The following is a 21,035-nucleotide window of genomic DNA, read 5'->3' on the forward strand; positions in this document are numbered from 1 at the left end:
GATGTTCGTAAAATGTATCGTTAGCACAGATTGCACACAGCCTTGTTGAAAGGGAGACTATAGTTCATCACAATAATGAATTGCGCAGAGCAACAGTACGTCTCTCTGACTGGATGGAGATCTATTACTTTCCTTGTAGATATGAACTATATATATCTGCTGCTGGATAGATGGAGCACACTTGTCATTAGGGATACCGTGTGACACGGTAGTATGATCAATTAGGTAGGCCATTCATTTACGGAGAGAAAACCCCCCGAAAATGTAAAACAAAAATTGAAATGCTGCCGTTTCTATTTCAGATGAAAGCAAGCGATTCTATCGGTCCAATCGGTCAGGCCCATATATGGCGGCCGATATATCGGCCGGCCGATTATCGGTCGGGCTCTAGTACCTATCTGGTCATGAGCACCAGTATATGACTATTAGTACCAGTATGGGGCGCTGTTTGCCAGAAACACAGCGAGAGAGATGGTATTACACTGTTGCCTGCTAATGAGAGAGAGAGAGAGAGGAGAGGAGGGGGGGAGAGGGGAGTTGCACCACTCAGTTCACACGGGTGTGATTTTTTTTCTTCTCAAGGTCAGGCCTAAATGGGTTAAATGACATGTCAATGCAACAAATAGAAGAGAGGGGGAGAAACAATAAGAAAAAGGAAATTATGCCGGGGCCTTATTGTTATTATATCCTCATACTGTACATACCTCCGCCTTGCATCATCTTGTAGATTTTGCTCTCGATGTGGAGCTGCGGGTGCTTCGTCTTCACACATTCCAACTTGATGGCCACCTCCTCTCCCACCGAGATATCGGTACCTATACGCAAGACATAAAAACATTAGACATCGATACATTACACATCACACACACAGACGCAGTCAGAGTACGGTGGGCGAAAGGCAGGAGAAACACGAGCTTGGGGGACACTTTCGCAGCGAACCTGGAATGTGGAACACGAGAACACGTTTTATTTATAACTTCATTTAAAAACGAGTCTCAAATTAACAGCACACCCCAGCACGCCGCCTTTGGCAGGATCATCCACAGATGTTCAGGAGGGTTGGCGTGCTCAGACACACACACACACACACACACACGCTGCTCGCGCACACAGGTTTGCTTCATCAAACTGTACAGTGGCAAATCCACAATTAGCAGGGCCTTCATCAATAGGGAGGGGAGGGGAGGGGAGGGGAGGGGAGGGACACCCCCCATCCAGGGACGTCACGAGAGTGTTAGAGAGGCAGGGGCTGAAATTTCCTAAAAAAACTGCACTTTTGGCCCAAAAAAAAATAGCAGATCTACAAGCTCATAGCGTGTCGAGAGCTTGTAGATCAGCTATTTTCGGGGCGTGAGTCGCGCGACCCGTTTATGTACCGAAGATGCGGTGTACGACATGCATTTCAAATCACAATTCTTTCAACGCAAAAAATGCTGCGTTCAAGTTCAGGAGAGTTGCAATAATGCAATTCTCTTGAACGCTGCCTTCGGGTATGACATGGAAAGGAAAGGGGGCATTTACCACAGTAAATGCTGCATTCATGGTCAGGAGAGGGCAGTTGTTTTACAGACGAGGAAAAGGCACGTGCCTGACCCCGTCAGTCAGTGGGTTGCGCCTATAGGACCGTCACAAATCTCACAATCATGACATTGTAGTAGTCGATTGCCATAGAATAATTGGGTTCAACGACAATTTCATGATTTGAGATTCTGGCATTGAAACAATGACACAATGAAACTGTATGTACTTTAAATTAAAAAAAAATACATTTCTGTTCTGCCAAAATTTCAGAGGGCATTTGACAACAATGTAAAACATGCATACCGTCTCTATCGCGTGGGGGTCTGGAAGAAAATTATATATATATAAATTCCCAGCTTGTGGATCTGCTATAGTTCTGTGTGACACGGTAGTATGATCAATTAGGTAGGGCATTCATTTACGGAGAGAAAACCCCCCGAAAATGTAAAACAAAAATTGAAATGCTGCCGTTTCTATTTCAGATGAAAGCAAGCGATTCCATCGATTGTGCAAAAAATAATTGTGAATGATCATTATCTCAAATAAGCGTGATCCGTCCGATTTAGGTAATAATTGTGACAGGCCTATATTATATTAGTTCCGTGCCGACAAAGGAAAAGGGTCACCGCGGGAACAACAGGCCAGGCAGCTGTGTGGCTGGTGATAACAGCATGGACGGTACAACAGCATGGCTGGTGATAACAGCATGGACGGCCCACTGCCAGTCCACCTCTCTCTGGATGCTAGAGGTGATCTTTTGTCATCCTCCTCTTTCCTCAATACAACACTAATCTCCTATTCCCAAATCCGGTTTTCATCAGAACAGCAACAGACACCTGCCAATTCTCTCTCCCCCATCCCTGGCCATCGCTACAGAGAAATCCATGTTTCCTCCCGCCTGCTCGTCTTCCCGATTGCCATAAAAAATAAAATAAAACACATTTTTCTGAAATAAATATTTTCACGATTTTCCAAAAATAGCAGACCTACAAGCTCGTAGCGCGCAGATCTGCTATTTTTCAATAGCTAAATTACAACATAATGTTTTTAAAACACCAAAAGGGGTTCCAGCCCAAAATGGGTTAAGCTACACCGCGTGTCGTATTTATTTGCGGTCATATTTGGACGGTATAGAACCATGCTAGCACAGCCACCATGCAACAAGTATAGCACAGCAGTTGTTGAGAAACTAAATTCGGTATTTAAGGCCGACGTCATTTTGTAGTCCTATACGTTACGTCCGGGGTCCAAGTGGCACCAGCTCCCGTCCGCTTCTCATTGTGAATAGAAATATCTAAACGCGTGAATCTTTTGACAATGACGTTATTTTTTTCAAGAAAGGAAGCCATTGAGGGTTTAAAATGGGTCTTAATGCTTCCAACTCGAGTATAAGTATTAAAGGGACACTTCACCCTTTTTGCAAAAAATTATATGTTAATGACGTTTAGAAGCTTTAGAACACATTCCTGGGGGTCTTTATGTGTGTAATATGTGGTTTTAGATATTTTGGATTGTAGCAGTGAGCCTGTTGTCTCTGATGTCATGGACACTGGGCTCACTTCCTTCCTGGACTACATGTTGTCTCAGTAAGACAGCTCTCCCCCCTAGCCACAAGGAGGAGCAGTGCACCAAAGAATTATGGGAATTGTAGTCCAGGAAGGTAGTGAGACCAGTGTCCATGACATCAGAGACAACAGGCTCACTGCTACAATCTAAAATATCTAAAACCACATATTACACACATAAATATCCCCAGGAAAGTGATCTAAAGCTTCTAAACGTCATTGACATATATTTTTTGCAAAAAGGGTGAAGTGTCCCTTTAATGTTCTGTTCTGGATATAGCAGCCAAAGTGTCACAGCCAGAATTTTGGGAGAATAGTAGCTTTGTTGTTGCGAGGAAAGCAGTAAAATGAGACTTTCGTGGTCGTTTAGTCTCAGATTTAGTCCGACGGGGAGGGACACAGTAGGACACAAAACCGACATAAAAGTAGGACCCGGAAGTATCTCTGGAGGGTGCGCTTACGTCACGGCTGAAATACAGAATAGACTACATAACACACACACACAAAGGAACTGTAGGGGCGACAGACACTGCTGCACAACACACTAATTATGGCCATCAGACAAGTATGATTATGGTCGCTCGCCGTCAGGCAGAAATGCATCTTTTTCTTTCATAAATCAATGCCCCTAATTTATACTTGGCGTGGTTGTATGACAGTCAGTGTCACCACGCAACACTAGGCACAAATAGCCAATCTTGTACATCAGCTATTTTGGCTATTTCTTTTAAACTTGATAGTTTTGTTTTATTTTATCTTAAAAAATAGGGACGCCAGGGTCAAAGTGGTCCGTGGGTTTAAAAAAAAATACTGAACCAAATACCAATGCAAAGTATCACCGTATTGGCCTGAATATAACTAAGACTACGTTTGGGGTTGTGTTATAATCGTGTTATAATCAGGGACTAGGACTATTTGACTATTTTGGGGGGGTCGTCAGTCGTCTGATAATCAGTCGTCTTATATTCGGGACAATACGGTAATAAGAGCTTAAGTTGTGACTAATAATAAACACAGACAGAGTCACAGAGACTATATGTAGATGATGTACTGCGATCAAATCAACAACACGAGCTAATACACATACTGTTAACAGAAAACCAATAGTAATCTCGCAAAGCCTGCCATTGTCCTGGTGTTTAACCCATTTAGGCCTGACGTCGAAATTAAAAACAGTCTTCTAAATCCTGACAGTTTTCTGAAATATCTATGTTTCTATGCCAGTGATTCAAGCCAAGGACCACAAAAAAATACATGCATTTTGCCACCGACCCCGATCTGAAAATATGTTGTTCCAGGGACCCCCCACCCCCCCAGAAGCAAAGATTTGAGTTAAAAACGTTCGCTCTGAAAGACCACCACATTTTCACGATTTTTCAAAAAGAGCACACCTACACATCTGCTATTTTTCAATGGCTAAATTATAACATAGTTTAGTTCCATCTGGCCTCTCTCTGGTTGCTGGGCTCAAACTAAAACTGGACGCGTCGGTTGGCCAGGTCTACTCTCCTGGTCAAATTTACAACATCCTCCGCACTCTAGTCTTGGACCCATAGCAGCAGCCTGCTAGTCGTGTCCACTAGTTCTGCTATGAATGGACAATGTGGTCGATTGTTACATTTTCACCACAAAATTCATTTTTTAATACCACCACCACCACCACGTCTGCCTAGTTCACATTCTTGTTTGACTTCATTTCCTGATTACAAGTAATTCAACTCATACCTCTCGCCGTCAAATACCGAGCCGTGCCAAAAGATGTCTTCTCTCGCTGTGGATGGTAGGCGGCGTTTATTTTCGGCTAAAAACTAATATTCAAATTGGAAAGCTACATATAAAAAAGGGAATAAATACAGCTCTATAGGACAGACCTTTAAACAGCTGTGGAGCCTAGAATTTCATTGGGGGGGGTTATAAAGGGTTAAAAGCTATAGGCTAAAAGCACGTCATTGATTTCTCCATGTGTAACCTTTAACTCACACAACCCCTGGCTCACTACAGATCATTGATTCTTGCGTGTCCAACTAATACATGCCCCCCCCTCCCCCCCACGAATGTCATTATCTAACCATCATTCACAGCCAAGGGAGGGAGGGAGGGAGGGGCCGGGCCCTCGAGCATAGAAAACACTATTTCCGCGCTTCCATTTGTAAGCTGTCATCATACTAACTATACAGTGGCTAGGCTGGCTGGCTACCCAAGGTATGTATGTAGGCCACTGTATTGTATCTCAAGTTAAATGATGCGAGGTCTTCTCCACACACACACACACACACACACACTAAGACACACTAAGACTTAAGTGGGTCTTAAGCCCAAACCACACCAACGGGTCGGGACAAAACGGTGTTTAAGGTCATCAATGAGTTGCATTGGTTTCAGTGGTTTACCTATTTGACCCGAGGACGATTCTACAAAGGTCTTCTAAACCAGAATGATATGTATTTTGGCCGCGAGTAATCAATTGGATAATTGCTAAGAGAGCATGATCAAATAAATTCTGTTCTCTTCAACAGTCTAGGGCGGCTGCATAATGAATAGAGGATATGCGCATGGCGCATAACGTGAGTGGCAAAACAAGTGTCAAGGTGTTGTATTGTAATAAACAGCATCGTTTAACGCCGTTTGACTACAATCAGATGGGACTTTTCTGTTTCGTTCGGGCTGTCGAGGACAGAAAAGTAGCTTTTTGCCACTCGGTAGGCGTTCCTGCATAACTTCTGGGTATGATAATGTTGTCACGCACATATCCTCTCTATTGAGAATTGTCAATTGTGTGATTTTTTTTTACACAATTAGGTAACGGTGAAACCTAATTGTTTTGACATTTTTAAATTTGTCAGCTGCTGCACTTTGCCGTCTCCTCGTCTCCTCACCTGCTCCCAAGTCCCCGACTCCAGCCATAATGGATAATCGCATTGATATAAAGCATGTTTTTGTGAGAAAGCAAAACTGCCGGTTTGTAGCCAACGTGGAAAGGCCATAGTAATACGAAAAAATACGAGAAAACTAACAAGTTCAACCATGTATTATTTTTTTTACAGCCAAACTAAAAAAGGACATGTTTTAAACTTTTCAGGGGAAGCGTGACGACTGTGTTAAGACTGTTGGTGTTAAGTCTCTGTTCGTGTGTGTGTGTGTGTGTGTGTGTGTGTGTGTGTGTGTGTGTGTTCTCTCGTTGTGGCACGGCTGGGTAGACATGCTCAGGCAGATAGTCCTCTCTCTCACATATAAGTCTAACCAGGAAGCTGTTAAACCTCAGTTTAGTACGTATGCAAATATTTTGCATGCAATACTGCATGCACGCACACACAAACACAGCACAGTCCAAAGACTCTGAATCAATCCACTGATGACAATTAGGATGGGGATATAGCGGCCATCTTTTTGATGACGCTAGTATAGAAAATGCATTATGCAGTCTTAACAGTATGGCTGTTTTTCACCATCTGTGCGCAACCTAACACACACACACACACACAAATTAACTGTATATATATATATATATATATATATATATATATATATAAGATGATTTTGGGTCACAGTACAGTGACAGTACAGTACAGTAGAGGGACCCCCACACGGTAACTCTTGTCATTTCTCAACCATTTCGGACGCGGGGTGGCTCGTCGCGATTCGGGTCGGCACCCTGGGTGCGTTCCCGTGGGTGGGTCTGGAACTTCCGGTTTCTTCATTACTTAAAAGGACATAAATGTTACTTTATTTCACAGTACAGAAAGTCAGGATAAATAGGAGACTAGTACTAGTAGAGATTCAACCCAGCAGGATATCGTGATTCACACACAAAGTCCCCTTTGAGCTATATGAAGAGTGCAAGTTCTGTCCATCAACTTCCACAAAGCTGAACCAACAACAAGGCCTTAAAGCATAAGCTCCTACACATTGTCATGTGACATGCGTTTGTTCACTTTGTTTTCAGTCTCCCTCTCGTAACGCCACAGATCCAAGTAGGGACCTGTTGTGGAGTTACGCAACATCAGAGACAACTGCTAAAAAAAACAAAACGGCTCCCTTAAGCCGTCCAGCAAAAAACAAAACAGTTCACTGGGTTCCCTTTTTTTCTGGAAACCGTCGCAACCGTCGCACCGTCTCCAACTAAACCACTTAAGCCCCTATAGTGTATACTTCATTGACTGGTGTCCTGTCCCTCACTCACTGCTCTAGAAAGCTATAGTTCCCCCCTATACTTTTGCTCCTCCACAGAAAAATCTCTTCGCAGACAATAGACAACATGCAAAAGATCATAATGTGTCCCCGCCGTGAGCTTGTATATCTGTGATTATTTCAGAATGTTTTCTGCCACATGACGACAATGAAATCTATGCACATAAAACGACATTTGAAGAATTTAGTCTATTAGTTTTAAGATCAACTATAGGCAATATTTTTTTTTGCGAATTATACACCAAGCTATTAGGTCATTTTTTACTTGGAATGGAATACTCGATTGCCACAAAATCAGACCAGTTAAAATCCTCCAGTTGGATGTCGAAAACAAAAGCAAACGTGTTTGATTACCGTCTTTAGTTCTCTAGGTCGTGTTTAACCAATTATTTTGGTGTTTTAAGCATTGTGTTATGCTTTAGCTATTGAAAAATAGCAGATCTACAAGCTCATAGCGCAGCACCGAGTGCCACGCTACGAGCTTGTAGGTCTGCTATTTTTGAAAAATCGTGAAAATCTTGTCACAAATCTTTGAATATATATTCTTTCAGAGCGAACGTTTTCAACTCAAATCTTTTTGAGCTAGGGGGGCGGAAGTCCCTGGAACATCATATTTTCAGATGGGGTTCGGCGGCCAATTACAGATAAAAAATGTTTTTTTTTGGGGGGGGGGGGGGTTCTTGACATGAAAAAGGTTGAGAACAACTGACAGAAACAGTGTTTTCTGAAAACCGTCAGCATTTAGAAGACATTGAATCGTCGTCAGGTCTAAATGGGTTAATATGTTGCTGATCTTACATCACACACTGTGATTGCTTCACGACTGCGGCCATATGCAAAATAGATACAGCGGTGATTAATAAACATTCAATGTGGATTGAATAATGGAAAAGGTTTTGTGACTATGGAAGGCATCAGGGTGCTGCATGATTGCATCACATGGGGATGGGAGACTGACTCAGCACAGGCTGGAACAAGACCATGTGCTGGCCCTGGTTGAAATGTAGCCTCCCAGTTTGGGGGCCGCACTTCTCACATCTCTCCTCCCTTCTCCACTTATAGGCTCCAATAAAGCAGCCATGTCTTCGACCACAATAGACAAATAATATAGACATTAAAAGGAGAATTCCATACTAAAAGGCTTTCTTACCTTTCTTTGTAGTGGTTAGTACGTCCCCCACCAAAGAGGTCCAGGTGTTATTTTGTGCAAAAGCTCCTTATTGGCTATTTCCCCCTACCATGAGCCCTAAATGAATTGCATTGAATGGGAATTGAATGGGGCTATGGGGTGTTGTGCTAATTCACTTATTTCCATTGCTCAATTATTATTTTTTTTGCATATATCCTCTCTTCATAATAACAAATAATATCCCAATTGGCACACTTTACTACTTATTTCGATGGAAATAAACGAATTAGCACAACACCCCATAGCCCCATTCAATTCAATGCAATTCATTGAGGGCTTATGGTAGGGGAAATAGCCAAAAAGGAGTTTTTGCACAAAAAAACACCTGGACCTCTTTGGTGGGGACGTAACGACTACAAAGAAAGGTAAGAAAGGTAATAAAAAAAATTAAAAAAAAGTCTTCTAGCATGGAATTATCCTTCAAGTCAAATAATAGACATTTTATTTTAAGCCCCATTTGTATGTACGTCGTACAACGGTCTTCAATAGCTGATCGACATGTTCACAGCGCATCAGGATGACGAGATGTGGAACATTGAACTTGCAGATCTGCCAATTTGTTATTTCTTTAAATAAATTAAACTGTATTAAAATTGCATTGATTTAACCGTTGTACCCTAGTATATAGTGCTTCACAATTCTTGCTCAAATGTGACTCGATTTTCCTCCACAATAATTGAGATTCTCACACGATTCTCATTTCTTCCAAGAAAAAAGTAACTAAACTGAATTAGACAGTTAACTAGTGCTGCACAGTAAAATGAAATTGCACAGATCTATATCTCGATCTTTTTTCAATTAACTGTGCAGCACAACCCTAGTACTGAGTATAAAGGATTTAACCCATTTTGACCTGAGGGCGATTCTTAAAAAAAAAGTCTTCTAAATCCTGACAGTTTTCAGAAAAACCTATGTTTCTACGTCAGTGGTTCTTATACATTTTCATGTCAAGGACCCCAAAAATTATATGTAATTGGCCGCCGACCCCCCCATCTGAAAATATGTTGTTCCGGGACCTTCCAGAAGCATTAGAGTTAAAAAATGGTCGTTGTGAAAGAATATATTCAAAAGGTTTGCGCCACATTTTCACGATTTGACCGAGTGCCGCGCTACGAGCTTGTAGGTGAGCTCGTAGCTTGTAGATCTGCTATTTTTCAATAGCTAAAGTATAACATAATGCTTTAACCCATTCTGGGCGGGAACCCCTTTGTGTTTTAAACATTATGTTATAGTTTAGCTATTGGTAAAATAGCAGGTCTGCTATTCTTGAAAAATCGTGAAAATATTTATTTCAGAAAACTGGAGGATTTAGAAGATTTTTTTTTTTTTTTTTTCGAGGTCAGGCCTAAAATGGGTTAAAAGTTAAAACACCAAAAAGGGCTTCCGGCCCCAAAACGGGTTAAGTGGTTATTACAAGTGGTTAACGAGCGAAGTGAGAACAGAAGCCGAGGAGCGCGAGCGCAAACCACAAAGAAATGCTAGCGAGCGATATCCCCTGCTGCGACGCTAATGCTGAAGAAGGTGGGTGGGGCTGCAACAAGCAGGTCTGCGAGCAGAGGCATTCCATTCCAGAGAGGCGCTACTCGTGGTTATTACAAGTGGTTAACGAGCGAAGTGAGAACAGAAGCCGAGGAGCGCGAGCGCAAACCACAAAGAAATGCTAGCGAGCGATATCCCCTGCTGCGACGCTAATGCTGAAGAAGGTGGGTGGGGCTGCAACAAGCAGGTCTGCGAGCAGAGGCATTCCATTCCAGAGAGGCGCTACTCGACGTCAGAGCTCTGGTGTGGCCTGTCTCTCAGCGAGGCAGGCCTCTCAGCGAGGCAGCCCTCTCAGCGAGGCAGGCCTGTGGTGCAGGCCAGCTGGTCACCTTTTATTGGCACACCGCGCCAACAGCCAGGCCAGGCCAGGCCAGGCTGAGCCGTTCGTTCCAGCCAAGGGATGCCAAGTCAAATGGAACGTGGTGTGGTGTGGTGTGGTGTGTGAGGGCCATCCCATCGTCAGGATCCCGTCTGTGTGCTTCTCTGTTCTCATACTGTATGGAGACAGCAGAATGTGCACTTCTTTTCTTCCCGACTGGGAAAAATACCGTTTCATCGCGTCAGATAGCACGTCGCAAAACCACAACTCGCGACAATGCAATGGATCTGGATTCCTTCACTCACAGAGTCACAATGTGCCGTCGTCAAAGTATAAGCTGGACAACCGTTTAAATATATTAAATTGTCAATTCTAGTAATAATCACAATTTCATGTATTGAATTGATAAGAGGATATATGCAGCCTGTTGTGAAGCCTTCGCTGGGGAAAACAAACATCATTCTATCTGGACAAACAAAGAGATTGTACTAGGTTGTGCTGCTGCCAGTGCCAACACCATGCAAACCCCCTAGTAAGCAAGTCTTATACAGCAGCGAACCAAATTCACTATCGGTTTTCGGTACCGCTTTTGGCCCCAAAAACACAGGGCATAAATCACTCAGCGGCCCGGGGTCCCAATTCAAACGATTAGTATTTTTTTTTTAGTAAATGGTCATTTGAACACCAGCCCGCAATTTACAAAACAGGATTCAATCCACCCATCCCACCGCCAGAATCAGAATAGGGAACGACATGGTGTCTGGTTGCTATAGGCCGGGCCGGGCCGAGCTTAGTTAATACCAGCACTCCACTTGCCCCCACGCTTCCAGTCCCGGATTACTCTGCCAAAGGTTCTCTAGGGCTCATTATCCCACCCTCAATGTCTTCGTATATATTGTACAGTTTAATATAAAAACGCATTATCCAGGCACATCTCAAGACACCTCTTCTGTCCATTAGGACCACTCTGCGCAACGCCATCAAACTACTACATCATTCCACAGGGCACAGGTTTCCGTTTTACAGCCCGCGGCCGCCGCGAGCTTCAAGTCTCCAAAATGCAATAGAGAAGAGCCGGGGTAGACCTGCCCAGCCTTGGATATGGATACATTAGTCATAACTTACATCATATTGCATAATATCAGAACTCACAGACACGGAGAAAGTGTAGCCAAAGTATATTGAAGAAATTGCAGTTGCAGGACTGCTTAAAAATACAACTTTACTCAGTGTTCTTCTAAAAGCACCGGTTCCCAAATACTAGGTCAGGAGTCAGGAGGGCCCATTTTTCTAGAGGCTGGAAGTTTTTTTTTTCGGTTTTTTTCATGAAATAAAAACAAATTAGATGATTTTCAGTACTTTCATTAAGAAATAAAAGAAAACCCAAAGAAACTCACATAAATTAGAAAACAACTATCTAAGAGAAGTAGTGAAAATAGCCAATCTACAGGCTCGCAACGCGGCACCTGTAGATCAGCTATTTTGACTAGCTTGACACCTCTTGGGTGTCAAGCTTGGGTCCTGTGCAAACATCTAATCTCTCTTTTGGGTCCCCGACTCTCGACCTGAAACGTTTGGAGACCACCGTTCTAAAGCATTACACATGTTTAGCTCCAAGAATACCCAAGCCTTAGCTAGCTTAAAACCTATTTCGGGCGGGAACCCCTTTTGGTGTTTTAACTACCGTGAGCATTATGTTATACTTAGCTATTGAAAAATAGCAGATCTACAAGCTCAAGTAACGTAGTAGTATCCAATAAACATCAACGGTTTCCCTTTAGACACCGTTACACTCGTTTCAACAACTTCAGATTTGTTTTTGCCTGACCTCAAATCGTAAGAATGTTATTTAGATAGCATGTTGTTTGGACAAGAGACTATAGGTTTGATGTTTAACCCGGTGGTATCACAGTTCCATTCAAGTGCTGCATTGTTTTCTTTGGCACTCCACTACTGTCGTTTACTCTGTCGTTTGTTGACTGGGGTTCACTTCATTCATAGTCATTTTACTACGCATTCTAAGATGTTGCTCTCTGGATAAAGGTTGTCAGCTAAATGCCTAAATTGTAATTGTTATTAGTAAATTGTAACTTTCCTGACCTACACTAATACAAGCGTGTATAGTTCAATCCCAACACATTATTGAAAATGTAACCAGACAGTAATACCACATTCAAATCTCAGCATATACAGCGATTTAAACCCTATGTTACTTTAGTTCTCATGACAACACCAGCAGTATGCAAGGGGGGGGGGGGGGGACACACATAGTATCCAAGTCCAGGATAGTAGTCCAGCAAGTCCAGGCAAATAAGGCCTAAATACTGGGACAAGCGTAGGAATGACACATTGCTGCTAGTCACACTAAAACTGAGGAACTTGGTCCAGTGAGTGAGCGAGGCCAGTCCCAAGCAATGACCTCAGCACCTTCTGTTACCAGTAATCACACACACACAGTCTCACACACACACACACATCCTAGATGCTCACAATCATTATCGTTTAACGGATTGGGTAGTTAATTATAACACACAGTGGGGTTGTGCTATAGTGTTACCGTCCCCTTCACAGATCACTCAAGGCAGTGGGGGGAGGGGAGGTGGGGGAGGGGAGGGGAGGCAGTAATAAGACAGTGTTGAGAATAATGCGGCCATTGATCATATTGATCAAACAATTTTGAGAGTGGGGAAACCATTGTGTATATACTATTGATTTAATCACTTGAAAACCCAAGTGTCCTTCTGGCCATGTAAGGCAAACGTTCCGCGAAAACAAGAACATCTACAATCTCACAACAGTGGTGCCGAGTGAGCTTTGCAGATCCGCTTGTTGCTACACGTGGTGAGCTTGTAGGTCTGTTGCTCTCCTCTGCAAAGAGATTTACGGTGGAAAGGGAAAGTTTACGAAGGGCTCAGGACGGACCCTTGGGGGGGGGGGGACCCCGTTCCCGCTTGTTGCTACATGTGGTGAGCTTGTAGATCGGCAATTCTCTGCCAAGAGATCTGAGGAGTCGAGGGAAAAGTTAAAGAGGGGTCAAGGAGGATAGATGGGGGGGGGGGGGGGGGGGGAAGCATATAGGCAAAGCATATAGGGCTTAAGTGGTTAAGAACAAAATGGCCACGGTGTGATTAATATGGTCAACTGCTTATGGAAGAGCAGGGTGTTCTGGAAGAAAGGGTAACAAGACCCCCGTGCCCCAGTGTCGCCGAGCAACAGCCAATAGTGACATCACATCAATCCCACTCAGACAAAGGGGGGGCTGGGGGGAGGGGGGTGCAAGAACACACAATAAAATGCTTACATAAGCAAATCTCAACTCATACCAAGGGGACGGTTGTAAAAAAAAAAAAAAAAAAGCTCCTCGTGGGTTTGAAAAACTCGGGCACGAGGCCAAGGACTGTAGTAACTGTACTACAGTACTGTACACTACACACACATGGAAAGAGAGAACACGTGAATGTCAGCCCTCCAGATGCAGCATGTGGGACCAGTGTGTCTCCTCTGAACAGAACAGAACACACAGTCAAACACTGCTGTTGCAAAGCCCATAAAGAGACAAGAGTCGGTTTGTAGGTTTGCTTCAAAAGTTAAACTACAGTTACTTACTAGTGTGTGTGTGTGTGTGTGTGTGTGTGTGTGTCCGGCAGTTAGTGTAGGCCGCCTAACAGATTCTGAAACGTCTTCCAAAATGACACGTTTTAGCTCGTCAAGTAAAGTTTCTGTATTCATTGGGATATTACAAGAAAGTGAAATGCCTACTAAAGTAAAGTGAAATGCTTACCAGCACCTAATAAAAATGTGTTGCTGCGTGACGTTCATTGTTTGATAGCCTTGGTCAAAAGCAGGGTTGTTGTTGGGGCGAGGTTACAGCACCGGTGAGGTGAGGGAAAACATCTTCGACACCTCATACAGACGATTACATTACTCTCATGTATTAATCGTCTAGCCTCTAGCCCAATGGCAGAAATAATTCCACTGACTGTGTGATGCTTTGCTTCATCTGAAAGCATGCTGGAGGGCACAAAACTAATGTTTTTCACACACACACACACACACAATCTCAAAAGAAAGGTATAGACCCAACTTCGACCATCCGTTACTGTGTACTTTAAGGCAAATGCAAAATGAACAATATTGAATAGCACTTAATAGCTATATATCCATTTCCCCACGAATAGGTGTTCAAAGTAGGACGACAAATGTGGTATGTGACACATATTGTCCTACTTGGTAACAATACCCGTGTCATTCATAGAGGAGTCTACTGCCCTACAAGGTTAAAGCGCACTATCTGCCAGCTCCGTTTATCAGATGCCAACCTGCCAAGTTAGTACCCGGTGATTCAATAATGCGTAGTAGTAGAGTATATCCAATGTCTTAAAGTACCTTATTATGACGATACTTGATACACTTTGCACAACTGCTTGAAGGCAAAAGGTGTTTGGGAGACTTTTAAAAGCAGTTACGGTAAGGAATAGAGGTAGCTGCCATTACCCTCCCATGAAGAGAAAGGCCCATCCACAATCAGACCTGCGACAAAGGCTTCAAGATGTTACTGTGTCGGTCGGTTGTAATTTATTCTTATTGTTGTTACATCTTGTGTACAGTCAGGTAGAGCAAAACTTATTTTGGTTTGGCTTCCTTCAGACAATGGAGCAGCAACATAGATAATACAATTATGATTTAAAGAACAGAGAAAGAGCAAAAATAGAATAAAAAAAAGATCAACAAATGTACAGACGGTACATGATTTGCATAAAGATCATGATAGGATTCCCCCTGTTCACCTCCAACACCGGGCGGAGCACAATGTGGTATACAGGACAGCCAATCAATCATGACAAATTCCCAGTTGAACATGTGGCCCTGGGCAGTCTGTTAGACAGAACCAAATGGATGGGTATAATGTCCTAGAAAGCCCTATATCAGGAAGATTAACGCTTCTATTATGGAACAAGTTATACGACGTTATACATTTATAACGTCAAGGCATGACGTGGACATTTCCTGCTCATGCTGACACAGAGAAAGGAAATGAAGAGGTGGCTGACCGGCAGCATTGGGGATGTTCCAGTTCTATAATGGGCGGACGTAGAATACGCACATGGACATGCTGGGGGTGCTGGGCTAAAGAAACTCCAGTAGATATTGGATGGAGCCCGCAACACCACAGGTACAAGAAAGACGTTCTTTATTGAAACGTCTGACGACGTTTCGATCCATTTGATCTTCACCAGGTCACCCAGTCCTATAAAGGCTCATGGGGAGTCTTGGGGACACAGCCATGGAGCCTCAGAACTATCCCTTTCAAGGCCCAATTCATACTCCTGTTTTAGGTGACAAGGTGACCAGTCTGACCACCGAAAACTACAAGAACATGACAACACGCCGCGGTGGTATGCGGCGCACACAAACACATCTGTATGAATAGGCCTTCAGCAGATGTGTTCATAAATATATCGTCAACTATAGGATTATACTACAAAACGTGGTACCAACTAACTACATCACAGGCCACACATGAATTCTGGAGATATGAAGTCCCCAATCCAATGTCAACTACACATATGGTTACAGAGTTATGCTGCTGGAGCTGGGAGAGAGATCAATTTTAGCCGATTCCAGACAGATGATAAGAGGCCGCAATCAGGACATCAATGACTAGATGCCCGATGGAAAATGACAAATATCATGCCTCTTAGATTGACAATGGTAGCATTTCTTCAATTGCCATCAAACCTCAAGTCTGATCCTCAACTATCCACGTCCACTGTTCAACCATCACCACCAATGCATAGAAAAGGGACAAACAAAGCACAATGTTTCTGATATCTGAACATGTCTCCCAAATCAGGAGGAAAAGAAAACTGCACCCTTCATTCAAACAAGTATAGCTGCAGATGACTGTACTACTGCATATTACTTTATTCAGCAGCAACCCTTCTGAGGGAACTCCTGGTCAGAAAATAAATAAACAGAATAGTCATTTGACTCATTTCTACATAATGAACCACATTATTGTCTGAATTAAATAAAAAAAAGCAAATGATGTGAGACAGAAGTGTTGTCCATGTCCTAGTAACGTTAATTAGACAGACTAGTTATTGTTAAACCACCTACACTGAGACATGTTGTGACATGTTTTTTTTCAGCATGACAATGGAACGGATCATCATCTCACATAAAGCACTTAGTAAAGCTCCATGCAAATGAACAGCACGTCTATCTGAAAATTGGTATTATACAGCATCTGCTATTTATTTATTTTTAAATGGCAGAGTGCACACACACAGACTCATTGTCAGCAGTACACACACACACACGTTAATAAGACTGCTATTAAAAGGTAAAGGCACAAAACGTGCTAGCTAACAGCAGCCAGTGATTCAGTGAACAGCTGACTGACTGTCAGCTTGTCCTGTGGACCAACAGACACACAGCAAATGCAGCTACGGTAGTTAGCATGCTAGCATTAGAGACCTTTTGCACTCTTTGTGCCGTTGTGATGTTGGCTTAAAAAAATACTCACCAAGGTAAATATCTCCAAACGATCCACTTCCAATCTTCCTGCCCAGTCTATATCGGTTTCCCACTCGCAATTCCATGGTTAGACAATTTATGGGGTTATTTTAGCTAGCAATAAATGTCGCTAGCTCCAATAAATGCACAAAACTGTTCAGGTGGAAAAATAAAAGATAAAACAAATTGCTCGAAATGTGTGAATAAGTCACACCAAAGGTCTCTGAGAACGCAGTATTCTTCCCTTTATGTCGGTCTTGGGTGCGATCATCAGCACCCCCACCGGCGCCAGTCCAAAAAAAATCCAGTAAATTTGAAATCTTTCACCACTCGTTTTAAAACGTTCCGAGGGTCGTAGTAACACAATAACGAGCTTGTCGTAAAGGTGAAAGTGTCTATTTTATGCTCCTGGTATTTGCAATAACATCGCTGTTAGATTTCCGACGGATGAAGGTGGATTTCAGAGGTTAACTCTTGTTATGTTTCGCAGATCATCGGAACAGCCTTCCTTGTTGTTTCTCTCTACTGTAATGAAGAAAGTGCCTGACTGTGTGTTTGTGCGTCGCCAACGTCACACCTTAGAGCTGACCAATGGTAGACTCAGTAGGAGGAGAGTGGGTGGGGCTATAGCCGTGAAGAGCTCGTAGATTTAATAGAAAGCGTGTATGCATTTTGGTTTGGCCGTTGTTCTCCCCAAAGACCATTATTAAAGTTGATATTGTTTGGTCTAAATAAACGAAATGTTTTTTGTTAAAAGGTTAAGGCGCTATATTCTGACTGACAGACAGTAATATGGAGTGTGTTTGTTCAGTAACAGCAGGGGTCTCTTCCTACTTCCTGTTTATCCGCAGCGGCAGCTTTTTATTTAAACAGAAAGATACATATTTAGGTCAGGATACCAATTTGATCCAATCAGGATAGAGATCTTTCACAGGATGCAGATTGAGGCTGATGAATGTGTACTCTCTCCTGATTGGCTGAAATTGGCAACCCACCTGAAAATGAGAGAGTTGGAGGCTGCATGGAGTCCTGTTACTGAAATATCGAACACAACAAATAGGCCTACGCTAAAAAAAACGGTATTTGACTTTTTTTTCTTCTCAAATCTCTCTTTCTGTCACGATTTCTATTATATGAATGCATTTCCCTCCCTAAAACATCTCCAAGACATGGTGAGAATAAACAACAGGAACAAATGAAATGTTGTTACTTAAGGCAGGGGTTCTTAATCTTTCCCTCCCCCCAAAAAAATCATATTTGAACTGGCGAGTGGCGACACGCCAAAATAATCATATTTGAACTGGCGACCCCCGCACAACAAATTTGAACTGGGGTCCCCCACCCTGATAAGCACTTAGTTGTAGGAGTTGAATCATTACATTTGGTTTGACTCAGTTCCACAGATTAAATTGAAAATAGCTTTCACAATTTTGTCCTCTTTCTTATATCATTTTACATTTTTGGCCAATGTTTGACAAGTTTGTGTATAGTCAAGTTTGTTGATTACTTTTGATGCAGTAACAGTCTTTTTTCTTTCTTTCTTTTTTGTAGGTATTAATACATGTATGTATTGTCACTTCCCTGTCATCTGGGGACCCCCCCAAGGTTGAGAACCCCTGATTTAAGGGCCTAATCCTCTTTGTCCCTTATACTCCCAAGTGGGACATAATAGCCTAAAGGCTTCCGGGATCTACTGCATGCTGTGCCTCTCCTAATGTAAGGTTCCTCTCCTTTAAAGCTCAGCTGTCACGGTTCGTCGGCAGGCTGTTGTGGGCCGATTGATGAGCGCAGTGGTTCTCAAAGTGGGGTCCAGGGACCCCCAGGGGTCCTTTGAGGGGGTCCCCAGCAAAATAAGGAACAGTTTAACCATGCATAAATGTTTTTTAGACTATTTCACAAAAAATAGCAGATCACGAATTGCGGCGTGTTATGAGTTTGTAGAACCAAAATAGGGACGCCAGGTTGGAAGGGTCACAGGTCAAGTGGACACCGTGGGCATCTGCACTTGTAGATCTGCTATTTTCACTACTCTGGGTCCCGGCCGGGGCAAACGTCTAATTTGTCTTTTGGGTCTCGACCCCAAAAGTTTGGGAACCACTCCGTATAGTATACTATAGGATCTTCAAATCTATTCATCCATATGGGGGGGTCCATGACATGAAAATGTTTGGGAATCTGTCTACCTATGTGGTCTGTGGGCCTATTTACAGGGCTTATAGAAACCCTGTGTGTCAGGCATGCTTTTCATGACATGTTTACCAGTTTCCAGTTACCGAACGTTGCTGTGGTGCCTCCTCTTCAATAGAGCACCCAAACCAGCACCCACCCAACCACTGAATCCATCGACACCTCACCCCATACTCTTGACAACCCATCAATACCTCCCAGAGTCCCTGGGGTGTCTGTCTGTCTGTCTGTCTGTCAGCTCTGTCTATCTGTCTGTCTGTCTAATATCTGTCTGTCTGGTGGGGGGAAAGTGGGTGTCAGAAACCGAGGTGTCGGTTGGGATGGCAGGTGACTGAGAAAGGGGACCCTGCAGGAAACTCTCCTTTCAGCATGTCAGGGGTGGGGTCTGAAAACCTCCATATCTATAATCAAATTACACATTTTATGAATGTAATCTGTAATCTACCCATCCCTGGTGCTGGTGGCGGTAGTAGTAGTAGTAGTAGTAGTAGTAGGCTAGTAGTTGTTGTAGTAGGGTTTCACAGAATAATTTAACATTTGATTATTCAAATATCAAAACCCCTATTCGACACTGTACAATGTACATCAAAGTCGAATATTTGCAGATATATTGCTGATATTTTTTGTTTTATTTATAAAGCAGTGACAGTATACAATCCAATCCACTTAATTTATATAGCACATTTTACAACGCAAGATTAACAAAATGCCGTACAGAAAAGAAGGGGAAAGAATACACTAGGCATGGCAGAAAAACACAACAAAACGGAGAGACATCACTGAAAAATACAAGACGCAAATTTCACTGTCAGCAGACAGTGAAACAAAAACACAGACCATAGAAACCCTCAGCCAGAGTTAAATGCCAAGGTGTAAAGGTGGGTTACTTTTAAGGCGAGATTTATAAGACCTCGGTGGACGGGGCCAGTTTGACGTGGCACATTCAATAACGTGGGGGCTACGACAGAAAAGAGAATAGATATGCAGCTACAGTATGTGGACTCTGGTGGGGCACTAAAGCACTCATGCCAGAAAGAAATATAAAAGGGCACAAAGAAAACATGACTCGACGCTTGTAGGCAACCTTCCCCGTGTTTCTTCACTAAGTCCGATCCAGATGAACACAGTTTTCCGGCCACTGCTACAGAGCTGACAATGAGGTTATATCTTCCCTTCTTCTCTGGAGTCCTGCCTCAAAGCAGACCAGAGGTAGAAAAAACATAGGTGAACAACACGACACTCAAAAAGAAATATTTGATTCACTGTGTAGTAGTAGTAGTAGTAGTAGTAGTAGTAGCGATGGTGGTGATGGTGCAGAAATAGTACGTCTCTTCTTTCTCACGAGTAAAAACGTAGTGTTAAGTCCTTCTCATCCTCACACACTGCTGATGCATGAGTGTTCTCTCTATGGGGCCCATGAGAGGACCGCTTGGGATTGTCACACCTGGGGCAAACCTTTGAACACAAAGTGCATGCGACTGTCCAAATGACCATCAGTTAGTTACGCAAGGGCTCCGATTACTCACTAATCAGTTATCATGATACATTTAGGTCCACTCACTGACTATCAGCTGTTTGCTATACAACAAAGCCAGCCTTTGCTGATGTCAGCCTCTGAATATAATCCTAGTATACCGTTGGAGTTAGGTGAGGTTACATAACATAATACATGTCGAGGTACAGAACAAAAGCCTTCTTGCATATGCATGACTATACTCTGCATTTGTAAGCACTCTAGTTACAAGACAAGGTCACAGGAAACACACTTAGGTGGTGACCAAACAAACAGGAGGCATGCCAAAAGCAAGCTGGTCACTTGGTTTAAGCAGCCGAAATGCTTGCATTTGTATGAGAATAAAATATCATTTGGAGTAAATGTTTCATGCTTCTCTAGTCTAAACTGAGCTGTACAATACAATAGTATAGCAATGTGGCTCTTTCACAGAGGAATTCCACCAATAATGGAAGCAGAGACAGAACCCAGAACCCAGAATTTATATGGGAAACC

General features: G+C 42.9%; 1 protein-coding gene across 1 annotated transcript in view; it reads right to left on the reverse strand.

Moving 5' to 3' along the window:
* Window positions 1–17,356, reverse strand: part of LOC308324693 (casein kinase I-like) — a 39,321-nt gene extending 21,965 nt beyond the window's left edge. Inside the window, exons 1-2 of the mRNA XM_080776911.1 lie at window positions 16,851–17,356; window positions 705–815 (exon numbers count right to left, since the gene is read on the reverse strand). Coding sequence (XP_080633037.1) covers window positions 705–815; window positions 16,851–16,926 — 187 coding nt within the window. The 5' untranslated portion in view covers window positions 16,927–17,356. The remainder of the gene's footprint in view (window positions 1–704; window positions 816–16,850) is intronic.
* Between the last annotated feature and the right edge of the window lie 3,679 nt (window positions 17,357–21,035).

Source organism: Protomyctophum bolini, assembly GCF_963924005.1.
Source record: "Protomyctophum bolini genome assembly, chromosome: 11".
Lineage (NCBI taxonomy): Eukaryota > Metazoa > Chordata > Actinopteri > Myctophiformes > Myctophidae > Protomyctophum > Protomyctophum bolini.